General features: G+C 41.3%; 1 protein-coding gene and 1 long non-coding RNA gene across 3 annotated transcripts in view; one reads left to right on the top strand and one right to left on the bottom strand.

The window, feature by feature from the left end:
* Positions 1 to 177: 177 nt before the first annotated feature.
* The window catches only part of LOC119334006, a 26,425-nt gene continuing 5,209 nt past the window's right edge, over positions 178 to 21,393 (top strand). Inside the window, exons 1-4 of the mRNA XM_037606687.1 lie at positions 178 to 186; positions 753 to 1,376; positions 1,492 to 1,587; positions 1,890 to 2,040. Of these exons, the coding sequence (XP_037462584.1) occupies positions 178 to 186; positions 753 to 1,376; positions 1,492 to 1,587; positions 1,890 to 2,040 (880 nt within the window). The remainder of the gene's footprint in view (positions 187 to 752; positions 1,377 to 1,491; positions 1,588 to 1,889; positions 2,041 to 21,393) is intronic.
* Positions 3,413 to 5,801, bottom strand: LOC119328228. 2 transcript variants are annotated; one of them, XR_005158890.1, is made up of 6 exons: positions 5,468 to 5,801; positions 5,132 to 5,231; positions 4,741 to 4,807; positions 4,450 to 4,577; positions 3,982 to 4,096; positions 3,413 to 3,850 (listed from the first exon to the last, which is right to left on the bottom strand). It is a non-coding gene; the product is annotated as an uncharacterized LOC119328228 (long non-coding RNA). The 2 variants fall into 2 exon arrangements; XR_005158889.1 differs by having other exon boundaries at positions 4,741 to 5,231.

The raw sequence follows: 21,393 nt of genomic DNA, 5'->3' as shown, positions 1-21,393 counted from the left end.
AGATGGCTCTTCGAGCTGCATCTCTCAGGAGCCCATCGAGCTATGTGCGGTGAGCAGAGTGTGGAATTTGAGAGTAGTGTCTGCAACAAGAGTTATTATCTATGCAATCACATGCTGCAGGTGGTCGTCATTTGTGCAGATCTTTCTACTCGGTTCTTAATTAATTCTTGTCGCAACATGCCTGTGGTAAAACTCCTTGACAAATAAGAAATCTTATTTGTTTGCTGGGATTGACAGCCCTACAACTTGATGCCTATGTGCCCACATATATATACGTATGTTGGAAAAGACTCGCCACTGGTCAATCAAGTTTCTGCAACGCGCAGCCAAGGTAGTAAAAAAAAACCACGATCGTACCAGATCGTGCCGACGAGACTCAAATCATTGCAAAAGATATTCCTTGACATCTCGCATAAGTTTCTATGCAAATGTTGGAGACGGTAATCTTTGCAAAAGACATCCTTTGATATCTAGCATAGGTTTCCTTGCAAATTTTCATTGTCGCCTCCACAATGGGTGATGTGTGCATGTTGCTCACCAAAATTACTCACCCTGTTGTGTTCCTCTTCCCTATATCGTGTGCTTGCCGATAGCATAGCCTGGACGGTTCCCTGCAAGCGCGCTTTTGTGCCGTGCTCTGCTCCGCATGAATGGATTTCCACACAAAGGAAAATCACAAAACACGAAGTTACAAAATCCTCAATAGATATGGCATGTCCATCACATGTTTATTTGATTCTTATCATTTCTAGTTCATTCCAGTCGCAAGAGAGCTCACCGCATCGCCGGCGAGAGCAGCTCGTCCTCACCCTCCAAAGTCCCATGTGCCGCTGCATGCCGCGCCGTACGAGAGGGTCGAGCTGCCATGCTTCCAGCGGGCCACCTCCATCTCGCTCTCCGCGTCCTCCTCCGTCATCTACTCATCTTCCACGCTCCGGCCATCGGAGACCTCTCCGCGCTTACAAGTTACAACAATCATACTCTGCGGCAGCACTCCCGACGCACTCGCCGACCTGGTCCGCTGTTGCCCGCGGCTGCGCACGCTCAGGTTCTTGGGCCCTAGCGCGTTCTACATCGGCATCCCTCTCAACATCACGGTCGCGCTGCAGGAGCACGTCCTCGAGTGGGAGAGCCAAGCAAGAGTAAGCGGCATCGACGTCGCAGCACCCATGCTGGAGCAATTAACCTTGTCCGCCCGCGTTGGAGACGACCACGGCGTATCCGTCTTGGCACCGATGGCGGACAATGTCTCATGGCACTGCCGTTACGGCAGCAAGTTCATGGGGATGGGATACTGGACACTTGAGAGAGTGAGCTTGGTGATGTCGCCGCCAGCGAGACGACACCCACCTGTGCTGCATATACAATCTTTCAAGGTTAGTTTGTGACCTGCTTCCTTAATCCTTATACATTATTAACAAGCATGATTTTGTTATACAGTTTTGCTAGGTTTTCAAGTGGAGGACACTGAGTTTTTGCTCGAATCTGCAGCACAGATACCTTATCTCGGGTTTGTTATGGACGCAAGATAACTTGGCGGGTGAAGTAGAGAAACATCTGCAGATGCAGTTTGCTGCGGACTTGTCTGTCTTTGACTTGGAGCTCCCTGACTGGACACTCGAGACAGTGAGCTTGCTGTCAACAACGACGAGGGCGGCGGCGGCAGAGGGACCACAACTTCCGGTGCTGCGCATTGACGCAATCAAGGTCAGTTCGTCACTCGCAGGTCACGAATCCCAAGTTCCCACCCCGAAGTTTAAAAGACGTGGTTCAGAAGGATTTATGATGGAATTGTTTGCTCAAACATGCAGGAACCATATTGTTACCGGCTTGTATTTTGGTCGCAAGATGTTTTTTCTCGTGAATTAGAGAAACATCTACGGATGCAGGTTGCGGTCCACTTTTCTGTCTTTGACTTGGAGCTGCACCTTGCACCTATGGGCCATGTTTACGGAGCAGTATCGTTTTACTTCCTCCGGATGCATACGATTTGTACTACCATACGTAGGCTCAAGGTTGCCGTGCCCCAATCCATGGTAGGTTTGTGATTAATTAATTATAATTCTCTATGTTATGTAGTCCTTGTTCAGCATATCAGTTATTTTCTTATTGTGTACTAGTAAAGGTGCCCGTGCGTTGCAACGGGTATGTTCGAGTGATTCAACATCATGTTATGTAACATGTGGATATTCATGCATCCATATGGCTTTGTCGGCTTTCTTTTACCGTTATAGCATTAATTTTCTTGTCCTCCTCCTTTCCACTCGCAATCCCACCTTGAGTCCTCGACCTGCACTTCCAAACACGTGACCATTGCAATTTGGTTATATTTCACACCTCCCCCCTACCCCCTCCAGTAAACCTATCTTCTATTTGCACCATCGCTAGTCTTTGTTCTGCAATTAACATTGTAGAACAGAATACCAAACTAATTTAGGTGAACAAATGCAACACATTCACTATTATTCGAACGTGATGTGTTATTTGCTCATCCACTCCTATAGACTTCTTCCAGAATATATGTGCATTTTTTTCCAGTTAGGTTTGAAATGACGGCACTTCTATTCATGTATTATAACATGTACTCTTTATTCAGAAAATGTGCTATCTTAGTAGTTTGTACTACTTACATGTTACATCTAGTATGAGAGAGAGAGAGAGAGAGAGAGAGAGAGAGAGAGTATTGACACTTGGAACACCTCATCCCTTCCAAATAACAGCCGGGAAAATTAGTGTACCATAAATTAAGGGGTTTGTAGAATTCTTTTGTTAACAATCAGATTTCCTGTTTAAATAGAAAAGCAATTCTCAGGTAAAATTACAATTGTTCTACATATGTAGCATTCACCACTCTTTCTCTCCAGTAGTACCGCTGTGTATAGAAAATAGTATCGCCATATATAAAAAAAGTATATAACATGTTCTATGATATTAAGATATACCATGAATAGATATATTCGCTCAAATCTCTACTATTAAAGTGGGGAATGGAATCCTTCATTTACAACACCCATTTCTTGTGAAAAAATAATCTCTAGTGAAAGTCAAGCAACAATCAATGAAGAATATATACCTAATTTAGGGTTTAATCTCCCAACTGAAAGAATTACCAGGACTACATTCAAATAGAAAAACTGTTAATGCAAGATAAATTTCAGCAATTAAATAAAGTTATGCACAAGTAACCAAATAGATAAATAACATCGTCCAACAAAAAACATAAAACGACCAGGTTGGCTTCTACCATATATAATTTCTCCCCACCCACTGCACAAAAACAAATTGGCGCCTATTATTTTCGGTCAACAACAATTAATTTGCTCTACCAACTGTGTTTCGCTTGCAACAGCTACTAAATGTAGTTATACTGATCATAAACTTCGGAAACTTATATGGGATAAAGATGGCAATGTGAAGGCCAGAAATTCAGTATTGAATTAGATGAAACTTGCCACGCTCTCCAACATTTGTTAGCAGTATGCTTGAAATCCACGATCAGAATAGGAACGCAACACACCTGTTTACATGTTATTACTCTCTCTGTACATAAATATAAGTCGTTTTAGAGACTTGTATGTTCAGTCTAAGACGTCATATATTTGTGTACAGAGGAAGTAGTTAGTAATAAGGTCGAGTGCTTCTTCCATGCATGACATAATACTGAGTTGTAAATAATGCTTCTTCTCAAGATGCAGTCTCATGATCTGCTTGATGTTTCCCAGGGATGATCAAATTGGTAGCGTGAGGATCCCAGTTACTCACAGAGGCGGGCAATGGCATGTACAGGGCTGAGCAGCACCGCTAGGCTCCAAGGGACTCATTCAACCAACATCTTCCTTCTGCACAACCACTGCAAGCGAAATATGAGCTCAAGTTGCTACCCAACTCATACAGATTTAAACCCAATTGATCAGTCAAAACGAAAACTACAATCATCCGAGCATGAGGTATAGAGTAGAGCACCACGAAATCCTAGGTTACCTCTTCCAGCCGTCGTATACGAGCCCCTTTCCATCCTCCCGCGCACTCTTCTTCGGCACCCCAAGGCCGCTGCCGCTTTGGTCACCTCCCTCACCTCTCTGGCTCCCCTTACAACCTAAGCGGACGACGATGAGGAAAGGAAATAGAAATCGAATCTATTCAACCTATTGTAAACTCACTATAAAAGTATAAAAGAACATATGCCTTGTCTGGAAATTGCAACTATAATTATTAAAATAAATTTTCACGTACATAAACTAATCAGACCATTAGGCAGTTCATTTTGAGTGAACAGAACACCCTCCTTAAGCGATTAACAGTTTCTCATGATATCTATGGTATAATAGAATAAACAAACCAAAGAAAAGCTATATATGATTACTAAAAATTGTTGTTTGCTATCAAGAAAAGTGATGGTGTTGCATCAAGATGATCTAAATGTAAATCAAATGGAGCTGAATTCTGAACCTGCTTCTCGCGGCTAGCTCGTCTAACAGTGGAATATGAGTAGCACATTTGTATGCACAACCATATTGCAGTAGCTAAAGGGGCTTGTCCCCCTCTCCCTCATGTCATTAGCTATCAATAATCATTACCTAGTTAGCCATTTGTAGAACAAGGTAAACACAGAGAAAACGAGATGGATTAATTCCTGATAGATGAGATGTATCCTCTTAGCATTACTCAAAAAAGGATACTTGATAGATGAGATGTATACTCTTAGAATTACTCGAAATCACCGAGTTCACTTTCACATACCTCAAGATCAGGTAGAACTTTATCTAATTATCGTCTACTCAAAAAGCATTTCAATTACTTGCAAAACCTGCCATCACCAAGACATCAACACTTGTAGCAATAGACATCATACATTACAATATATATCATCGGCTCATCTCATGTTGCCTAAATCTACATGGACCAATCAAATAATTGTAGCCATATGAAAGAAAAAACTGAAACAGTTCAAAGAAAGGCAAAGAATCTTCAGGCTCTGTAGCAACAGTGGGATTGCTCTTATTTTCGACAAACTCCTTTTGTGTAGAAGCAGTCAATCATGTCTAAAAAAATCTGGAAACAGCTAGCAGGCTAACAAATATGCCATTATTACTGCACATGACTGAATGCAAACTACAGTAAGGGGCATAACCTGTGAAGATGGCCATCCGTCCTTGTTGCTGCAATTGCATAACTCCAGATTTCATTTTTTTATGTCATTAAGCAACTCAACGAACATGTGAAAAGCACACCTGCAGTAGGAAGATTCAGCAGCCACATGCAGCAAGTCAGGAGTCGTGTATGAGTAAATCAGAGAAAGGAGAAAAGATGAAATCCAGAACATAAGCGGGAACAGAAATTAGATCCTTTTTACATCAAATCAAGGCTAAAAACGTGTTGAAACATACCGTTGGGTGTCTAAGGCTTTATGTTTTCCAGATCAAAGAAGAAAACGATCTAGTTTTAAAGAGGAGAGTGATTAACCTACCTCCAATCATCAGGGGCGTGCAGATCTGAGTAGGGGGTCGATCCGGAGGAACCAGCATCCACCAAGCCCCGCCGCCTCAACAGGAGCTCCTCTCCCTGCCCTCCGGCCGGTCACCGGAGCCGCCGCCGGCGGCGACCGCCTCCCTCACCTTGTGCCCCTTATCCTCATTTCTTCCTATCTCCCTCATGCCCTGGTCTCTTAGCATCAGCAGGACACCGTCGCCACCGGAGCAAGACGCCGCACCCACCGCCAGATCCATCGACGCCGCGCCCGGATGGCCGGCGCGGCACCAGATCGAGCGCCTGGCGGTTGGGATCGGGAGGCGAGGGAGAGGAGAGCCCATTCTCGTGTGTGTTTCTGGTGGTTTTTTTCACTTTAAAAAGGACCGTGTGATGAATACAGTAAACTATAAGGATTTATTTATAAAATGTTTGAACGAAACGTTTTCTCACTTAAGAAAGGACTGCGGGTTGAATACTACAAAACAGAGGGGCTTTTTTGCCAAAGCATCGACGACGTACGACCAGAAGCAGTAATTGCTTTATTAGTAAGGGAAAGATATAGTAATTCTTCCTTTTATATTAATTTTTATTCTTAGGACAAAGAGAAATGTCAAGAATATTGTGGCTGCGAGCCAGCCGATTGGACAAGCCAAATTGTTTCCTTGACCAAGCTTAAAGAAGTGGAAATCGATGGTTTCCAAGGAGACAAGCGTGAGTTTGACTTCCTGGAACATCTATTGAGATGTGCACCAATGCTTATCAATGTGATTCTCAAGCACTCCGGTGAGGGCATGCCAAGTAAAGCAAAAATTCACGAGTTCTCCTTAGCACATCCTTCCGTGGAATGGCACTATGATATATCTTCTGTTTCTATATCTATGGCTCCATAGGTAGTGATGCAATGAGAATTTAGGTTCCGCGAAAATATTATTAAACTGATGTTGTTGGAGCATTGCAAATGTGGGAAGATGACATATATCAAGCTTGATTATACATGCATATATCCTAGTTATTATGTTATATGGTGGCTTCCTGTTGATTTTACCACTTTTACAACTTTTGAGAACTGCATTTTCATCCCGTTGGGCAGAATTTGTCACATGTTGTGTAAACCAAACCAAGGTACTCCCTCTTTAAATTTGTTTTTAGAGTCCAAGACAGTGCCAAAGCCGTCTTATATTAAGTTACAGAGGGAGTAACAAAGAAAGAAAAACTCAAACAAATTATTTTTCCCGACCACAAGGCATCCATTCATGATCATGACAAGGACTTGTATGAAGTAGATTTTAGCATATACAAGTCAAAATTAACCAACAAAAGCATAAACTAAAAAGGAACCAATGAAACATAAAAAAAATATTGCCCGGGTTGAAGCTCACATTCTATAGGGTCGTAAATTTCTTTGCTGACCCCGAATCCTCATCCTTCCTTAATGAAAATGGAGTATACCTATCACCTAGTTGATTGAAAGTTAACTAACATTGTGATGATTTTACAAATTTAGCATACAAATTAAGGCAAAAAAGTCATATTCGTATAATTTGCTTATATAAAAGAAAAATTGTAGCATTGTCGACATAGAATTAACTAATTCTGGTCAATTTCACTAATTGTTCTGCGTGTTGTAATAATGTTTATCTAGTGTGAAAAAAGTTATATTTCCTAATATTCTTATTGATAAAAAATATTTGAATTATAGCATGACTTTGTTTTTTTGCAAAAGACCAAAGGCCATATATTAAGTAGCACAACCCCTTAAACCTTACAGAAAATGAAAAAAATATCCAAATCCTTCCGGCGCCAAAGTAATCCTCCTCTGCATCTGAAAGTGCAACTAATACCTGAGTGGTTTTGGTAATTCATAGCATATAGCTCATTGAATTAATATGCTTTCAAGATTTTTATTTCAGAAAGTTAAATGATTGGCATGGCATGGACTAGAGATGTGGACCCCTCAAAATGCTAAGGACACATATTGGCAAAAGCTCAAGACTCTTCATTTCCATTTTAAGTGATCCAAGATCACATTGAGTCCATAGGAAAAGGCAATACTATTAAAAGGGGATGAGGTGTTGCTTAATGATCTACTTGCTCAAAATGCTTAGTTATATGCTCCAAAGCCCTCAACCATATTCTCAATTCTAAATATGTCCTAAACCTAAAGTCAAACTCGGCCCCACCGATTTGATTTATCCGGCGCCACCGAGTTCACTTGACATAGCCACTGCCAGAAACCCTAATCAGTTCGGTCTCACTGATAGGGATCTTGGTCTCACCGAGATGGGATTGCAAATTCTCTGTTTCCCTTCATAACGTTTCGGTCTCACCGAAAGGAGCGCTCGGTCCCACCGAGTTCACAATGCAAACTCTCTGTTTCCCTTCGTAACGTTTCGGTCTCACCGAAATGAGCGATCGGTCACACCGAGTTTGCCTGACCAACTCTCGGTTAGCTTATTACTAAAATCGGTCTCACTGAGTTCATGTAATCGTTTGAACCGAGATGAGGTCTTGCCCTAACCCTAGCTCATCGGTCACACCAAGTTGATCAAGTCGGTCCCACCAAAAAGCCTAACATTCACATCTTGAACTGCTTCGGTCTCACTGAGTTCATATATTCGGTTTGGCCGAGTTGGCTCATCTGTGTGTAACGGTTAGATTTTGTGTGGAGGCTATATATACCCCTCCACCCTCCTCTCCATTAGTGAGAGAGCCATCAGAACGTGCCTACACTTCCAGCATACATTTTTTGAGAGAGAACCACCTACGCATATGTTGAGACCAAGACATTCCATTCCAACCACAAGAATCTTGATCTCTAGCCTTCCCCAAGCTATTTTCCACTCAAATCCTCTTTCCACCATAGCCAAATCTGTGAGAGACAGTTGAGTGTTGGGGAGACTATCATTTGAAGCACAAGAGCAAGTAGTTCATCATCAACACACCATCTATTAACTTTTGAAGAGGGTGTCTCCTAGATTGGTTAGGTGTCACTTGGGAGCCTCCGTCAAGATTGTGAAGTTGAACCAAGGAGTTTGTAAGGGCAAGGAGATCGCCTACTTAGTGAAGACCTACCCAAGTGACGCAAGTCCTTCGTGGGCGATGGCCATGGTGGGATAGACAAGGTTGCTTCTTCGTGGACCCTTTGTGGGTGGAGCCCTCCGTGGACACGTGCAACCGTTACCCTTCGTGGGTTGAAGTCTCCATCAACGTGGATGTACAATAGCACCACCTATCGGAACCGCGCCAAAAATCTCCATGTCTCCAATTGCGTTTGCACACTCCAATCATATTCCTTTACTTTCTTGCAACTTGCATGCTTTACTTTCCGCTGCTCATATACTCTTGCCATGCTTGCTTGAAATGTATTGTGATTGCTTGACTTGCGCTAAGTTGTTAAAATCCGCCAAGACTTTAAACTGGGAAAAGGATAGATTTTTATTTGGTCAAGTAGTCTAATCACCCCCCTCTAGACCTACTTTTGATCCTACAATTGGTATCAGAGCTTTGGTCTCCATTTGCCTTGATTTCCATAGCTTTGGTGATCATATCCTTGGTTTCACAACCTAGGAGAGTATGGCGTCTAGCGAGGGAAATTACCACCGTATAGGTCCTTACTTTGATGGTACTAATTTTGCTAGTTGGAAACATAAAATGAAAATGCATATTCTTGGACATAACCCCGCCATTTGAGCTATTGTATGTATTGGCTTGAAAGGTGAATTCTTCGATGGAAGAGAACCGAATCGTGAAGCAACCGCGGAAGATTTGAAGATGCTGCAATACAATGCTCAAGCTTGTGATATCCTCTTCAATGGATTGTGCCCCGAAGAATTCAACAAATCAGCCGCCTTGAGAATGCAAAGGAAATTTGGGATACTTTGATTGATATGCACGAAGGTACTGAGTCCGTCAAGGAATCCAAATTGGATGTGCTTCAAAGTCAACTTGACAAGTTCAAAATGAAGGATGGTGTGTTTGTTGGGATCTGATGAACTTCGAGTTTATGATCATTTATATCTTTTTATATCCATGAAAGTTATTTGAGTTTCTTTGATCTCTTATAGCCTTGTATTTCTTCTCCGATATTTGAGTTTTGTTTGGCTAACTTGATCTATTTATCTTGCAATGGGAAGAGGTGCCCGGTAGTGGGTTCGGTCTTACGGTGCTTGATCCTAGTGACAGAAAGGGAACCGACACGTATGTATCGTTGCTACTAAGGATAAAAAGATGGGATCTATATCTATGCAATAGATAAACAGATCTTGTCTACATCATGTCATCGGTCTTATTGCATTACTCCATTTTTCCATGAACTTAATATACTAGATGCATGCTGGATAGCGGTCGATGTGTGGAGTAATAGTAGTAGATGTAGACAGGAGTCGGTCTACTAATCTTGGACGTGATGCCTATGTGATGATCACTGCCTGGATATCGTCATAATTATTTGAAGTTCTATACATTGCCCAACAGAAATTTGTTTACCCACCATTTGCTATTTTTTTCAAGAGAAGCCACTAGTGAAACCTATGGCCCCTGGATCTTCTTTCTCATATATTTGCTTGCGATCTACTTTCCTTTGCATTTTTATTCAGATCTATTAAACCAAAAATACAAAAATACTTTGCTGCACTTTATTTTATTTGTGATCTATTATTTCAATCTACTATAAATTTCTGGCATCATTACCCGAAAGGGATTGACAACCCCTTTAACATGTCGGGTTGCGAGGTGTTGTTATTTGTGTGCAGGTGCTGTTTACGTTGTGTTGCTTGGTTCTCCTACTGGTTCGATAGCCTTGGTTTCATCACTGAGGGAAATACCTACATTCGCTGTGCTACATCATCCCTTCCTCTTTGGGGAAATACCAACGCAATCCTAGCAGACAGGAGCTTTTCTGGCGCTATAGTCAGAGAGCCATCAAAAGGAATTTCTGGCGCCGTTGCTGGGGAGGATCAAGTCAAGATAGTCTCCCGGCTCCACGCCAATTTCTGGCGCCGTTGCCGGGGAGGATCTTCAACATAACCAGGTTCCTAATCACAAATCTCATCTCCTCGCAATTTACATTATTTGCCATTTGCCTCTTGTTTTCCTCTCCCTCACTTCACAAAAATTTGCCATTTTATTCGGCTCTCTTTTTTCGCTTGCCGTTCTTTCCGTTGCCATGACCGATCCTAAAAAGGCTAGGGGATTTCTCCCAAGTTTTAATGCTTTGGATAGCCCCTCCGTCCTCTCCAAGCTCATAGACAATGATGTTGTGGAAGGACTTACCGGGGTTGTTAAGGATAATCTTGACAATTTTGATGAAGACAATCCCGGAATTTTTCGTTATTATCTGATGAATCTTTGAAAGATGCTTGGGATAGGCTGTTAAGAATCCGAGCTAGCTATGTGCCCCAATAACAGATAGAGATATACTTGAAAAGTTTTTATGCTGGTTTGCCTTCTTCCTTTAAGCAAGTCTTAGATTCTATATTTGAAAACAGTTTTCTTGAAGGGGATGCCGTTGATACTTATGAAAATATGAAAACCATATTTGGGCATCCCAAGGGAGATCATGTTGAGCCAACTACCCTTCTATGCTTTTAACAAAATGAAACAATCAAAGAGATGAAGGCTAGTTTGGATACGAATTTTCGCAACGTGCTTAATCTTTCCTCTGCTGTCAATGGTCATGTGCTTGCACAAAATAGAAGATTAAATACCATTAATAGAAAATTAGCTATTTTCCTTCAAAAGGACAGAGATGAAAAAACTTAGATCCTTGCCTTACGCCTAGCTAAGGGCGTAAAACTATAGCGCTTGTTGGGAGGCAACCCAATGAATAAAATTTATTTTTGTTTTTTTCTTTCTGTTCTTGTGTGTTTACACAATTATGCTACTGGTACGATTGTGTTTTTTATGTTTTAATTAGTGTTTGTGCCAAGTAAAGCCTTTAGGATCTTCTTGGGTGATAGTTGTTTGATCTTGCTGAAAAAGATAGAAACTTTGTGCTCATGAAAATAATTGTTAAAAATCACCAGAACATGATAAAATGCCAATTCTTTTTGCGGAAGATCAATATAAAAATTACCCTGGTCTTCCTAATTTTTCAGAATTTTTGGAGTTACAGAAGTATTCGAAAGTGTCAGATTACTACAGACTGTTCTGTTTTGGCAGATTCCGTTTTCTTTGTGTTGTGTGCTTATTTTGATGGCTCTATGGTTTTCTTTGATGAGTTTTTGCCATAGAAAATTTGGAATACAGTAGATATAATACAAAAACAAAATATGAATTGGTTTGATCCAACACTTATAGTAGTGGTTTGCTTTCTTATACTAACAGATCTCACGAAGGTTTTGTTGAGTTTTGTGTGATTGAAGTTTTCAAGTTTTGGGTTATCTTATGATAGATGAAAGAAAGATAGAAGATCCTAAGCTTGGGTATTCCCCGGCATCCCAAGCTATTATCCAGGAATGAGCAACCAACTAAGCTTGGGGATGCCCCTGAGTGGCATCCCCTCTTTCTTCTAACAACCATCGATATTTTACTCAAGGCTATATTTTTATTTGTCACATGATATGTGTTTTGCTTGGAGCGTCTTTTATGATATGAGCCTTTGCTTGTTTTATTTTGTGTTTTAAGTCATCAATCCTTGCTGGACACACCTATTTGGGAGAGCCAAAATTATTTCATGACTTGTTAGAATTGCTCTCTATGCTTCACTTAAATCTTTTATGAGCTAGGACTTGCTCTAGTGCTTCACTTATATCTTTTTTAGCACAGTGTGCTTAGTATTTTGAAGAAATGCTCTCTTGCTTCACTTCGATTTATTCGAGAGTTAGTAAAATTTTGAAGAAATTCTCTCTTGCTTCACTTAAATTATTTTGAGAGAAAGAAAATTTGTTATGCTCATGATCTTCACTTATATTTGTTTGAGCTTATGAAAAGCAACACATGAAAATTAGTCCCAAAGTGATAAATATCCAAGAAGGATAAAGAAAGAAACAAAATGTCATGAAGATCATTGGACAAAATAAACTTGATTCTTAGTAATAGTTTTGAGATATGATGATGTGATATGTGAGTCATGTTGATGAGTAATTGTGCTCTAGTAAGAATATTGGTGTTAAGGTTTGTGATTCCCTATGCATGCAAGAAAGTCAATGATCATGCGATGAAAATTATACCCTATTTGTGGTGCATTATTCGGTGTTAATTATGCTTAATTATTGCTTATGTGATTATTCTTTTCTTGGTTGGTCGCTTCTAAATCTTTTTGCTAGCCTTCATTTTGCACTAAGTATGACCTCTATGAAGGAAATATGCCCTAGAGGCAATAATAAAGTTATTATTTATTTCCTTATATCATGATAAATGTTTATTATTCATGCTAGAATTGTATTAACCGGAAACATAATACTTGTATGAATACATAGACAAACAGATTGTCACTAGTATGCCTCTACTTGACTAGCTCGTTAATCAAAGATGGTTATGTTTCCTGACCATAGACATGTGTTGTCATTTGATTAAACGGGATCACATCATTAGGAGAATGATGTGATTGACATGACCCATTCCATTAGCTTAGCACCCGATCGTTTAGTATGTTGCTATTGCTTCCTTCATGACTTATACATGTTCCTATGACTATGAGATTATGCAACTCCCGTTTGCCGGAGGAACACTTTGTGTGCTACCAAACGTCACAACGTAACTGGGTGATTATAAAGGAGCTCTACAGGTGTTTCCGAAGGTACATGTTGGGTTGGCGTATTTCAAGATTAGGATTTGTCACTCCGATTGTCGAAGAGGTATCTCTGGGCCCTCTCGGTAATGCACATCACTTAAGCCTTGCAAGCAGTGCAACTAATGAGTTAGTTGCGAGATGATGTATTACGGAACGAGTAAAGAGACTTGCTGGTAACGAGATTGAACTAGGTATTGAGATACCGACGATCGAATCTCGGGCAAGTAACATACCGATGACAAAGGGAACAACGTATGTTGTTATGCGGTCTGACCGATAAAGATCTTCGTAGAATATGTAGGAGCCAATATGAGCATCCAGGTTCCGCTATTGGTTATTGACCGGAGACATGTCTCAGTCATGTCTACATTGTTCTCGAACCCATAGGGTCCGCACGCTTAACGTTACGATGATAGTTTAATTATGAGTTTATATGTTTTGATGTACCGAAGGTTGTTCGGAGTCCCAGATGTGATCACGGACATGACGAGGAGTCTCAAAATGGTCGAGACATAAAGATTGATATATTGGAAGCCTATATTTGGATATCGGAATCATTCCGGGTGAAATCGGGATTTTACCGGAGTACCGGGGGGTTACCGGAACCCCCCGGGGGTTAATGGGCCTTCATGGGCCCTAAGGGAGAAGAGGAGGGCCGGCCAGGGCAGGCCGCGTGCCCCCTCCCCCTAGTCCGAATAGGACAAGGAAGGGGGGCGGCGCCCCCTTTTCCTCTTTCCCCCTTCCCCTTTCCTTCTCCAACAAGGCAAGAGGGGGGAGTCCTACTCCCGGTGGGAGTACGACTCCTCCAGGCGCACCCCTAGGGGGCCGGCTGCACCTCCCCCTCCCTCCTTTATATACGGGGGCGAGGGGGCACCCCAAGACACACAAGTTGATCTTCGTGATCGTTCCTTAGCCGTGTGCGGTGCCCCCTTCCACCATATTCCACCTTGGTCATATCGTAGCGGTGCTTAGGCGAAGCCCTGCAATGGTAGAACATCAAGATCGTCACGACGCCATCATGCTGACGAAACTCTTCCCCGACACTTTGTTGGATCGGAGTCCGGGGATCGTCATCGAGCTGAACGTGTGCAAGAACTCGGAGGTGCCATAATTTCGGTGCTTGATCGGTCGGGCCGTGAAGACATACAACTACATCAACCGCGTTGTTATAACGCTTCCGCTGTCGGTCTACGAGGGTACGTGGACAACACTCTCCCCTCTCATTGCTATGCATCACCATGATCTTGCGTGTGTGTAGGAATTTTTTTGAAATTACCACGTTCCCCAACAGTGGCATCCGAGCCAGGTTTTATGCGTTGATGTTATATGCACGAGTAGACACAAGTGAGTTGTGGGCGATATAAGTCATACTGCTTACCAACATGTCATACTTTGGTTCGGCGGTATTGTTGGATGAAGCGGCCCAGACCGACATTACGCGTACGCTTACGCGAGATTGGTTCTACCGACGTGCTTTGCACACAGGTGGCTGGCGGGTGTCAGTTTCTCCAACTTTAGTTGAACCGAGTGTGGCTACGCTCGGTCCTTGCGAAGGTTAAAACAACACCAACTTGACAAACTATCGTTGTGGTTTTGATGCGTAGGTAAGAACGGTTCTTGCTAAGCCCGTAGCAGCCACGTAAAACTTGCAACAACAAAGTAGAGGACGTCTAACTTGTTTTTGCAGGGCATGTTGTGATGTGATATGGTCAAGACATGACGCTAAATTTTATTGTATGAGATGATCATGTTTTGTAACCGAGTTATCGGCAACTGGCAGGAGCCATATGGTTGTCGCTTTATTGTATGCAATGCAATCGCCCTGTAATGCTTTACTTTATCACTAAGCGGTAGCGATAGTCGTAGAAGCATAAGATTGGCGAGACGAAAACGATGCTACGATGGAGATCAATGTCGCGCCGGTGACGATGGTGATCATGATGCTGCTTCGGAGATGGAGATCGCAAGCACAAGATCATGATGGCCATATCATATCACTTATATTGATTGCATGTGATGTTTATCTTTTATGCATCTTATCTTGCTTTGTTTGACGGTAGCATTATAAGATGATCTCTCACTAAATTTCAAGATAAAAGTGTTCTCCCTGAGTATGCACCGTTGCCAAAGTTCGTCGTGCCCAGACACCACGTGATGATCGGGTGTGATAAGCTCTACGTCCATCTACAACGGGTGCAAGCCAGTTTTGCACACGTAGAATACTCAGGTTAAACTTGACGAGCCTAGCATATGCAGATATGGCCTCGGAACACTGAGACCGAAAGGTCGAGCGTGAATCATATAGTAGATATGATCAACATAGTGATGTTCACCATTGAAAGCTACTCCATTTCACGTGATGATCGGTTATGGTTTAGTTGATTTGGATCACGTGATCACTTAGAGGATTAGAGGGATATCTTTCTAAGTGGGAGTTCTTAAGTAATATGATTAATTGAACTTAAATTTATCATGAACTTAGTACCTGATAGTATCTTGCTTGTTTATGTTTGATTGTAGATAGATGGCCCGTGCTGTTGTTTCGTTGAATTTTAATGCGTTCCTTGAGAAAATAAAGTTGAAATATGATGTTAGCAATTACACGGACTGGGTCAGTAACTTGAGGATTATCCTCATTGCTGCACAGAAGAATTACGTCCTGGAAGCACCGCTGGGTGCCAGGCCTGCTGCTGATGCAACTGACGACGTTAAGAACGTCTGGCAGAGCAAAGCTGATGACTACTCGATAGTTCAATGTGCCATGCTTTACGTCTTAGAACCGGGTCTTCAACGACGTTTTGAACGTCATGGAGCATATGAGATGTAACTTATTAACTTACACTGCAAGTAAATTGGATTTCAATTATTTTCTGATATTGTGAAACTTAACATACATTAGGTTTATAAATAATACCAGCCAAAAATATAAAATGCTCGTGGCAACGCACGGGCAGTCTACTAGTAATTGGGTTGGTTTATGCTTGTGCTCTGTGTGCCTGGCACTCACTTAGGTTCAGTTTTCGGTTCAAGTAGCAGCTACTAGCTATTGTATATGCAACAACACATTTTCAGGTTCAGGCTGTTTTAGATAGCAGTTTGTAACATATATATGCAAACCCCTGATGTCTTCCAGGTAGTGTTTGTTTGTTAGTATGGCAATGTTTGTCGTAGTGGTCAGGAGCCTCCAGTGAGCTCATCCACTCTTTGTTTTTCTATGCCTTCCTATTGATGTTTAATTTTTCTGGCCTTTCTTGGGAATATTTATATGTTCGAATCACAGGGATAAGAATGCACATGCCTATCGTACCTAATATTTGTTGGGCAAACAAGAAGGACTGATGGTTCATTGTCCCAACCATCAGTTGAGAACACAGAAATTTCCTATTTGCAAGTTAGAGGTTTGACTGGTCCATGTGGCTTCTATATTCCTTTGATGTGCCTTCAGTTGACAACATAGCTAACTACTGTTTATGGTTACTATTTGGCAAAAATAATATTTAAAGCTTGATTGGATAGCTATTTGGGACAACTATTTAAAGCTTCTTTGAACTTAATCATGTGTTGTTTAGGTGTAAAGACAAACTAGTTGACTGGAAATCGTGACCTCTCGCAGAGCATGTTGATTGCAAAAGCAACCAAGTTTAAATATTGAAACAAATTCTAATTTCGTACATATGTGTGCTGATATGTCCTGCTGCAGTTACTCATCATTGTTTTAGTACAGTAAAGCTTGTGCAACTTTGACAAGATATTTTGGCAACCTTACCTTATTATTTGAACCGAACATCCCTATTCTAAGTTTGTTTGTTTGAGGGTGAGCTTGTCACATCAAACCTGTTGGTGGCGATTTCATTTCTCCTTTGTGATGGTTTACTTGTTACTTCTACTTGACTTGCTCGAGGAATATCCAATCTTTATGGCATATGCTAAATTGTCGTTCTCTCGGTGCGTAGATAAACCATGATAATTACTTATATTGCGTGGATTGTCGATAACACACACCTGATTAAATACATTTGATTTTATTTTTTCAGTATCGTGTAGTTCTATACTATTAAATCTATGTTTGCTCCATAGCCACATAGCTATCTTTGGACTATTGTTCTTATATGTGCTCTGCTATCATGTAGGCAAGAGTTGGTCCGAGGCTGTCGTTGCCGAATTCGGGCTAGTGCATGTGCAAGGTATTGGGCAACAACCAAATTTATACAACCTTGACAAGCTCAGCTTTGCCACGGCCAGCCTCAAGCAGACCGTGCTCCCCTCCCCGTTTATAGTACTATATATCTTCCGAAGCTTCTTCTCCTCCGTGCCATTTAAGTTTGCCTTTGTTTGTCCAGATGAATACGATGAAGTCCACCAACAAGGAGCTAGGGGGGCGAGGAAAGCTTGAGGACATTGATGTGCGTTTCTTTTTGCATCTGCCCATTCTAGTTGTTGTCGCTACTGTCAAATTCGTACTACAATTATATATGGTCTGTCAGGATTTGTGTTTGCTTCTTGAGTTTTCATGTTCAGTATTTTATAGTAGTACCCATTAACTTGCAAAATCCCAAGCTGTAGCTCAATTTTATATGTAGTGTGCAATAGGAGTTTAATTAGAAACGTCATGCTTGGCACTGCCAAGTATGGTATATCAGAAACTTAGCTTACATGATTGCGATTAGCTAATCTGGATCACATTTACTAGATGTATATCCATGAGTTTACGTGAAGAACTCCACAAGAACAAATCAACAGTAAACTGACTTCCCTGGTAATTATATCACGTGCAGAGGTGTCTCTTGACATTTAAACTTCTATTCCATCTTATGATATTGAACTTGTAATACCCCAACATTTGATACGTGATATTGTTTACTGAGTTTAGTGTCCTGTGATATTGATTAATTTTCTGTCATGCCGCCTTTGCTCCTGTAGGAGATAGTGAACTTAAATGGTGCTCAGTTTGCTTCTCTAATTTACATGCTCATTCATCTCTGGCCCCCTTCCCAGGCTGCAGGTCATAGACAAGGGGGCCCGGTGATGACCACGGGTTAGATGTGGCCGCCACCGAGGTGTGCCCTCCTCTCTTTCCCTTCCTATGAAGTGTTTGTGTGCAATCTTGTTTTTGTGAAGACCATAATCATAATCTTCCTATTTATTGAGTGGTGCGAAGTAGAATGCAGTCTTATATGTTCTCACATCCTGTGATTTTGAATATTTTCTGCCACCCTCCTTTGCTCCTTAATTTATGTTGTGTTTCTTTAAAAACACCCTGATCTCCAGCACCGCCCTCTCTTCCTCTCTGATGGCTCTGCTGCCTAGCGTGGAGATGGGATAGGATCATAGGAGGCCGACTTTCTTCTGTAGATAGTAGATGTAGGAATAGGTGTGGGTTGGCACTTGCCCCTGTGAAGTTAGTGGGTTTGGTTGTTATTTGTTTTCTTTAGAGGCTCTCAGTTAAGCTGTAATTATTTGCGAATGGAATGAAGCTCCTGTTATATAACAAAACGAAGTGAAGTGTCAACAATGATGAGTTTCCTTGAAGTATAGGATCACCTTATTGCAAGAAAGTTGTTCTTTTTTTCATAGAAGAGTGGAATTGCACATGTTACCTGTATGGTCACTCATATTGTAGAAATAAACGAAACTTGGTGATGTGATATTATTTTTTGAAGAGACTGTCTTAGTTTCGTTCTATGTTACTCTTAGCAGGATTATGATACTAAGCTTTCAAACGTTGGCCTAGCAAGAACTGGACCAATCCAAGAGGTATCATGCATAAAAAACTTGTAAACACACAAGGGTTATTATTATGACATGACCATCATGTATCTCTTGTTTGTTGTTTCTTCCCAAAGTCTCTAGTCTGTATGTATACTAGAGTGGTCATAAGAGTAGAGACATGGGAGACGAAAGGAAATCGCCGGTAGTAGCATCTTTTTCTGTGCATCTGGAGATGGCGAGTGTTGATTTGTGACACTTGTTGGTCACCAGCAACACCTCATGCAGATTTCAGTTTCTTACAGATTTCAGTTGTTAGATAATTATATGCAATGGTATTTTATAGATGATCAAAGTGAAACTCGTCTTAATGGAATCGAAGTGCAAAATTGAATTTAAAAGTCTTAAAACCATCAAGAGAAATGCTAGACATTCTAATAATCTTGGACACCTATCTTTCTTTCAATGCAAAGCTCATCAATTCTGGCCTTGCAAATCTTGAAATGTCCAAAACGCTAATTAATGCTTGTACTATAGGATATTGACAACAAGATGAAGTGGCCGGCTCTACAGGGTGTGATGATGAGGATCTATCTGGGTTTGGTTGTCGAGGAAGAGTAGGGGGAATCCCAGTTTAATTGGTCACGCCCATGAGTGAAGATCTTGTGCATGCCCAGTACTTGTATTGGAAATAGAAGTAGTGTGGTGACAGCATACTGCTACCCCGACGCACACTGGTGGTCTTCCCCGCTTGCCGCCTCTTCTTCGACTACTACGCGGGTAAGACACTTGGTTCCTTCTCATGCCCTCTCACATGCTCCGAGGAGCCCAACCATCGTGGCCATGATGTGCCGGCCATCGCGCCAATGACCTAGTGCATGTGGCATTGGCATGTCATTAACAGGATAAGTTGCATGTTTAATTTGGTCATCTTACAAGGGCTTGGTCTCTGACTATATTATGTGTTATGGTGTGATAAAGAAATGCTTGTACTGGATCATACTTGGTCGTTTCTGGGTTAAGTATACAGGCTCATAGGTTAACAAAAGTCACTCCCCTCTTTGTAATTAAGCTGGGACAAGAACAGAAATACTATACTTGGGTTGGTTTATGCTACTGCTTTCTGACTATATACTTAGAGAATTTAGAGCATGACGTATTGTATGTACATTGTTTCATTATCATCCGGTGGCATGCACGCATTATGCTTGTGCTCTGTTTGCCTGGCACTCACTGTAGGATCAGTTTTCAGTTCAAGTAGCAGCTACTAGCTATTGCATGTGCAACAATACATTTTCAGGTTCAGACTGTTTTAGATGGCAGTTTGTAACATATGCAAACCTTGTTGTCTTCCAGGCAGTGTTTGTTCATTAGTATAGCACGGTTGTCATATCGGTCAGGAGCCTCCAGTGAGCTCATCCACTCTTTATTTTTCTATCCCTTCTTTTCAATGTTTAGTTTTGTTGGCCTTCCTTGGTAATATTTATATGTTCGAACCATAGGGATGAGAAAGCACATGCCTATCATACGTAATATTTGTTGGGCAAACAAAAAGGACAGATGGTTGATTGTCCCAGCCATCAGTTGAGAACACATAAATTTCCTATTTGCAAGATAGAGGCTTGGCTGGTCCATGTGCCTTATTTATTCCTTTGATGTGCCTTTAGTTGACAACATAGCTACCTACTGTTCATGGTTACTATTTGGGAAAAATAATATTTAAAACCTGATTGGATAGCTATTTGGGACAAGTATTTAAAGCTTCTTTGAACTGAATCATGTGTTGTTGAGGTGTAAAGACAAACTAGTTGGCTGGAAACCATGAACTCCCACAGAGCATGTTAATTGCAAAAGCAATCAAGTTTAAAAATGGAGAAACAAATTCTGAATTCGTAATGTGTGCTGATATTTCTTGCTGCATTTACTCATCATTGTTTTAGAATAGTAAAGCTTGTGCAAATTTGACAAGATATTTTGGCAACCTTACGTTATTATTTGAACCAAACATCACCAATTCCAAGTTCGTTTGTCCGGGGTCTGGTCTCATCAAACATGGTGGTGGCGATTTCTTTTGTCCCTTGTCATAGTTTACTTGTTACTGCTACTTGGCATGCTCAAGGAAATATCTAATCTTTATGGCATATGCTAAATTGCCCTTCTCTCTGCGCGTAGATATGCTATGATAATTACTTATATTGCTGGATAGGAGTTTTGTATTATCGATAATACACATACATGATTAAACACATTTGGTTTTCTTGTTTTAGTATCGTGTAGTTATGTACTGTTTAACTCTTGCTCCATAGCTAGATATCTATATTTGGACTATGGTTCTTATGTGTGCTATGCTGTCATGCAGGCAATAGTTGGTTTGTGGCCGCCGTTGAATTCGGGCTCCCCGGGCACAAGCGCATGTACAAGGTGCAAGGCAACAAACAGATCTACACAACCTTGACAAGCTCAGCTTTGCCGATGCTGGCCTCAAG

Source organism: Triticum dicoccoides, chromosome 7A (genome assembly GCF_002162155.2).
Source record: "Triticum dicoccoides isolate Atlit2015 ecotype Zavitan chromosome 7A, WEW_v2.0, whole genome shotgun sequence".
In the NCBI taxonomy this organism is placed as follows: domain Eukaryota; kingdom Viridiplantae; phylum Streptophyta; class Magnoliopsida; order Poales; family Poaceae; genus Triticum; species Triticum dicoccoides.
This window is presented reverse-complemented; position numbering and strand designations above follow the sequence as displayed.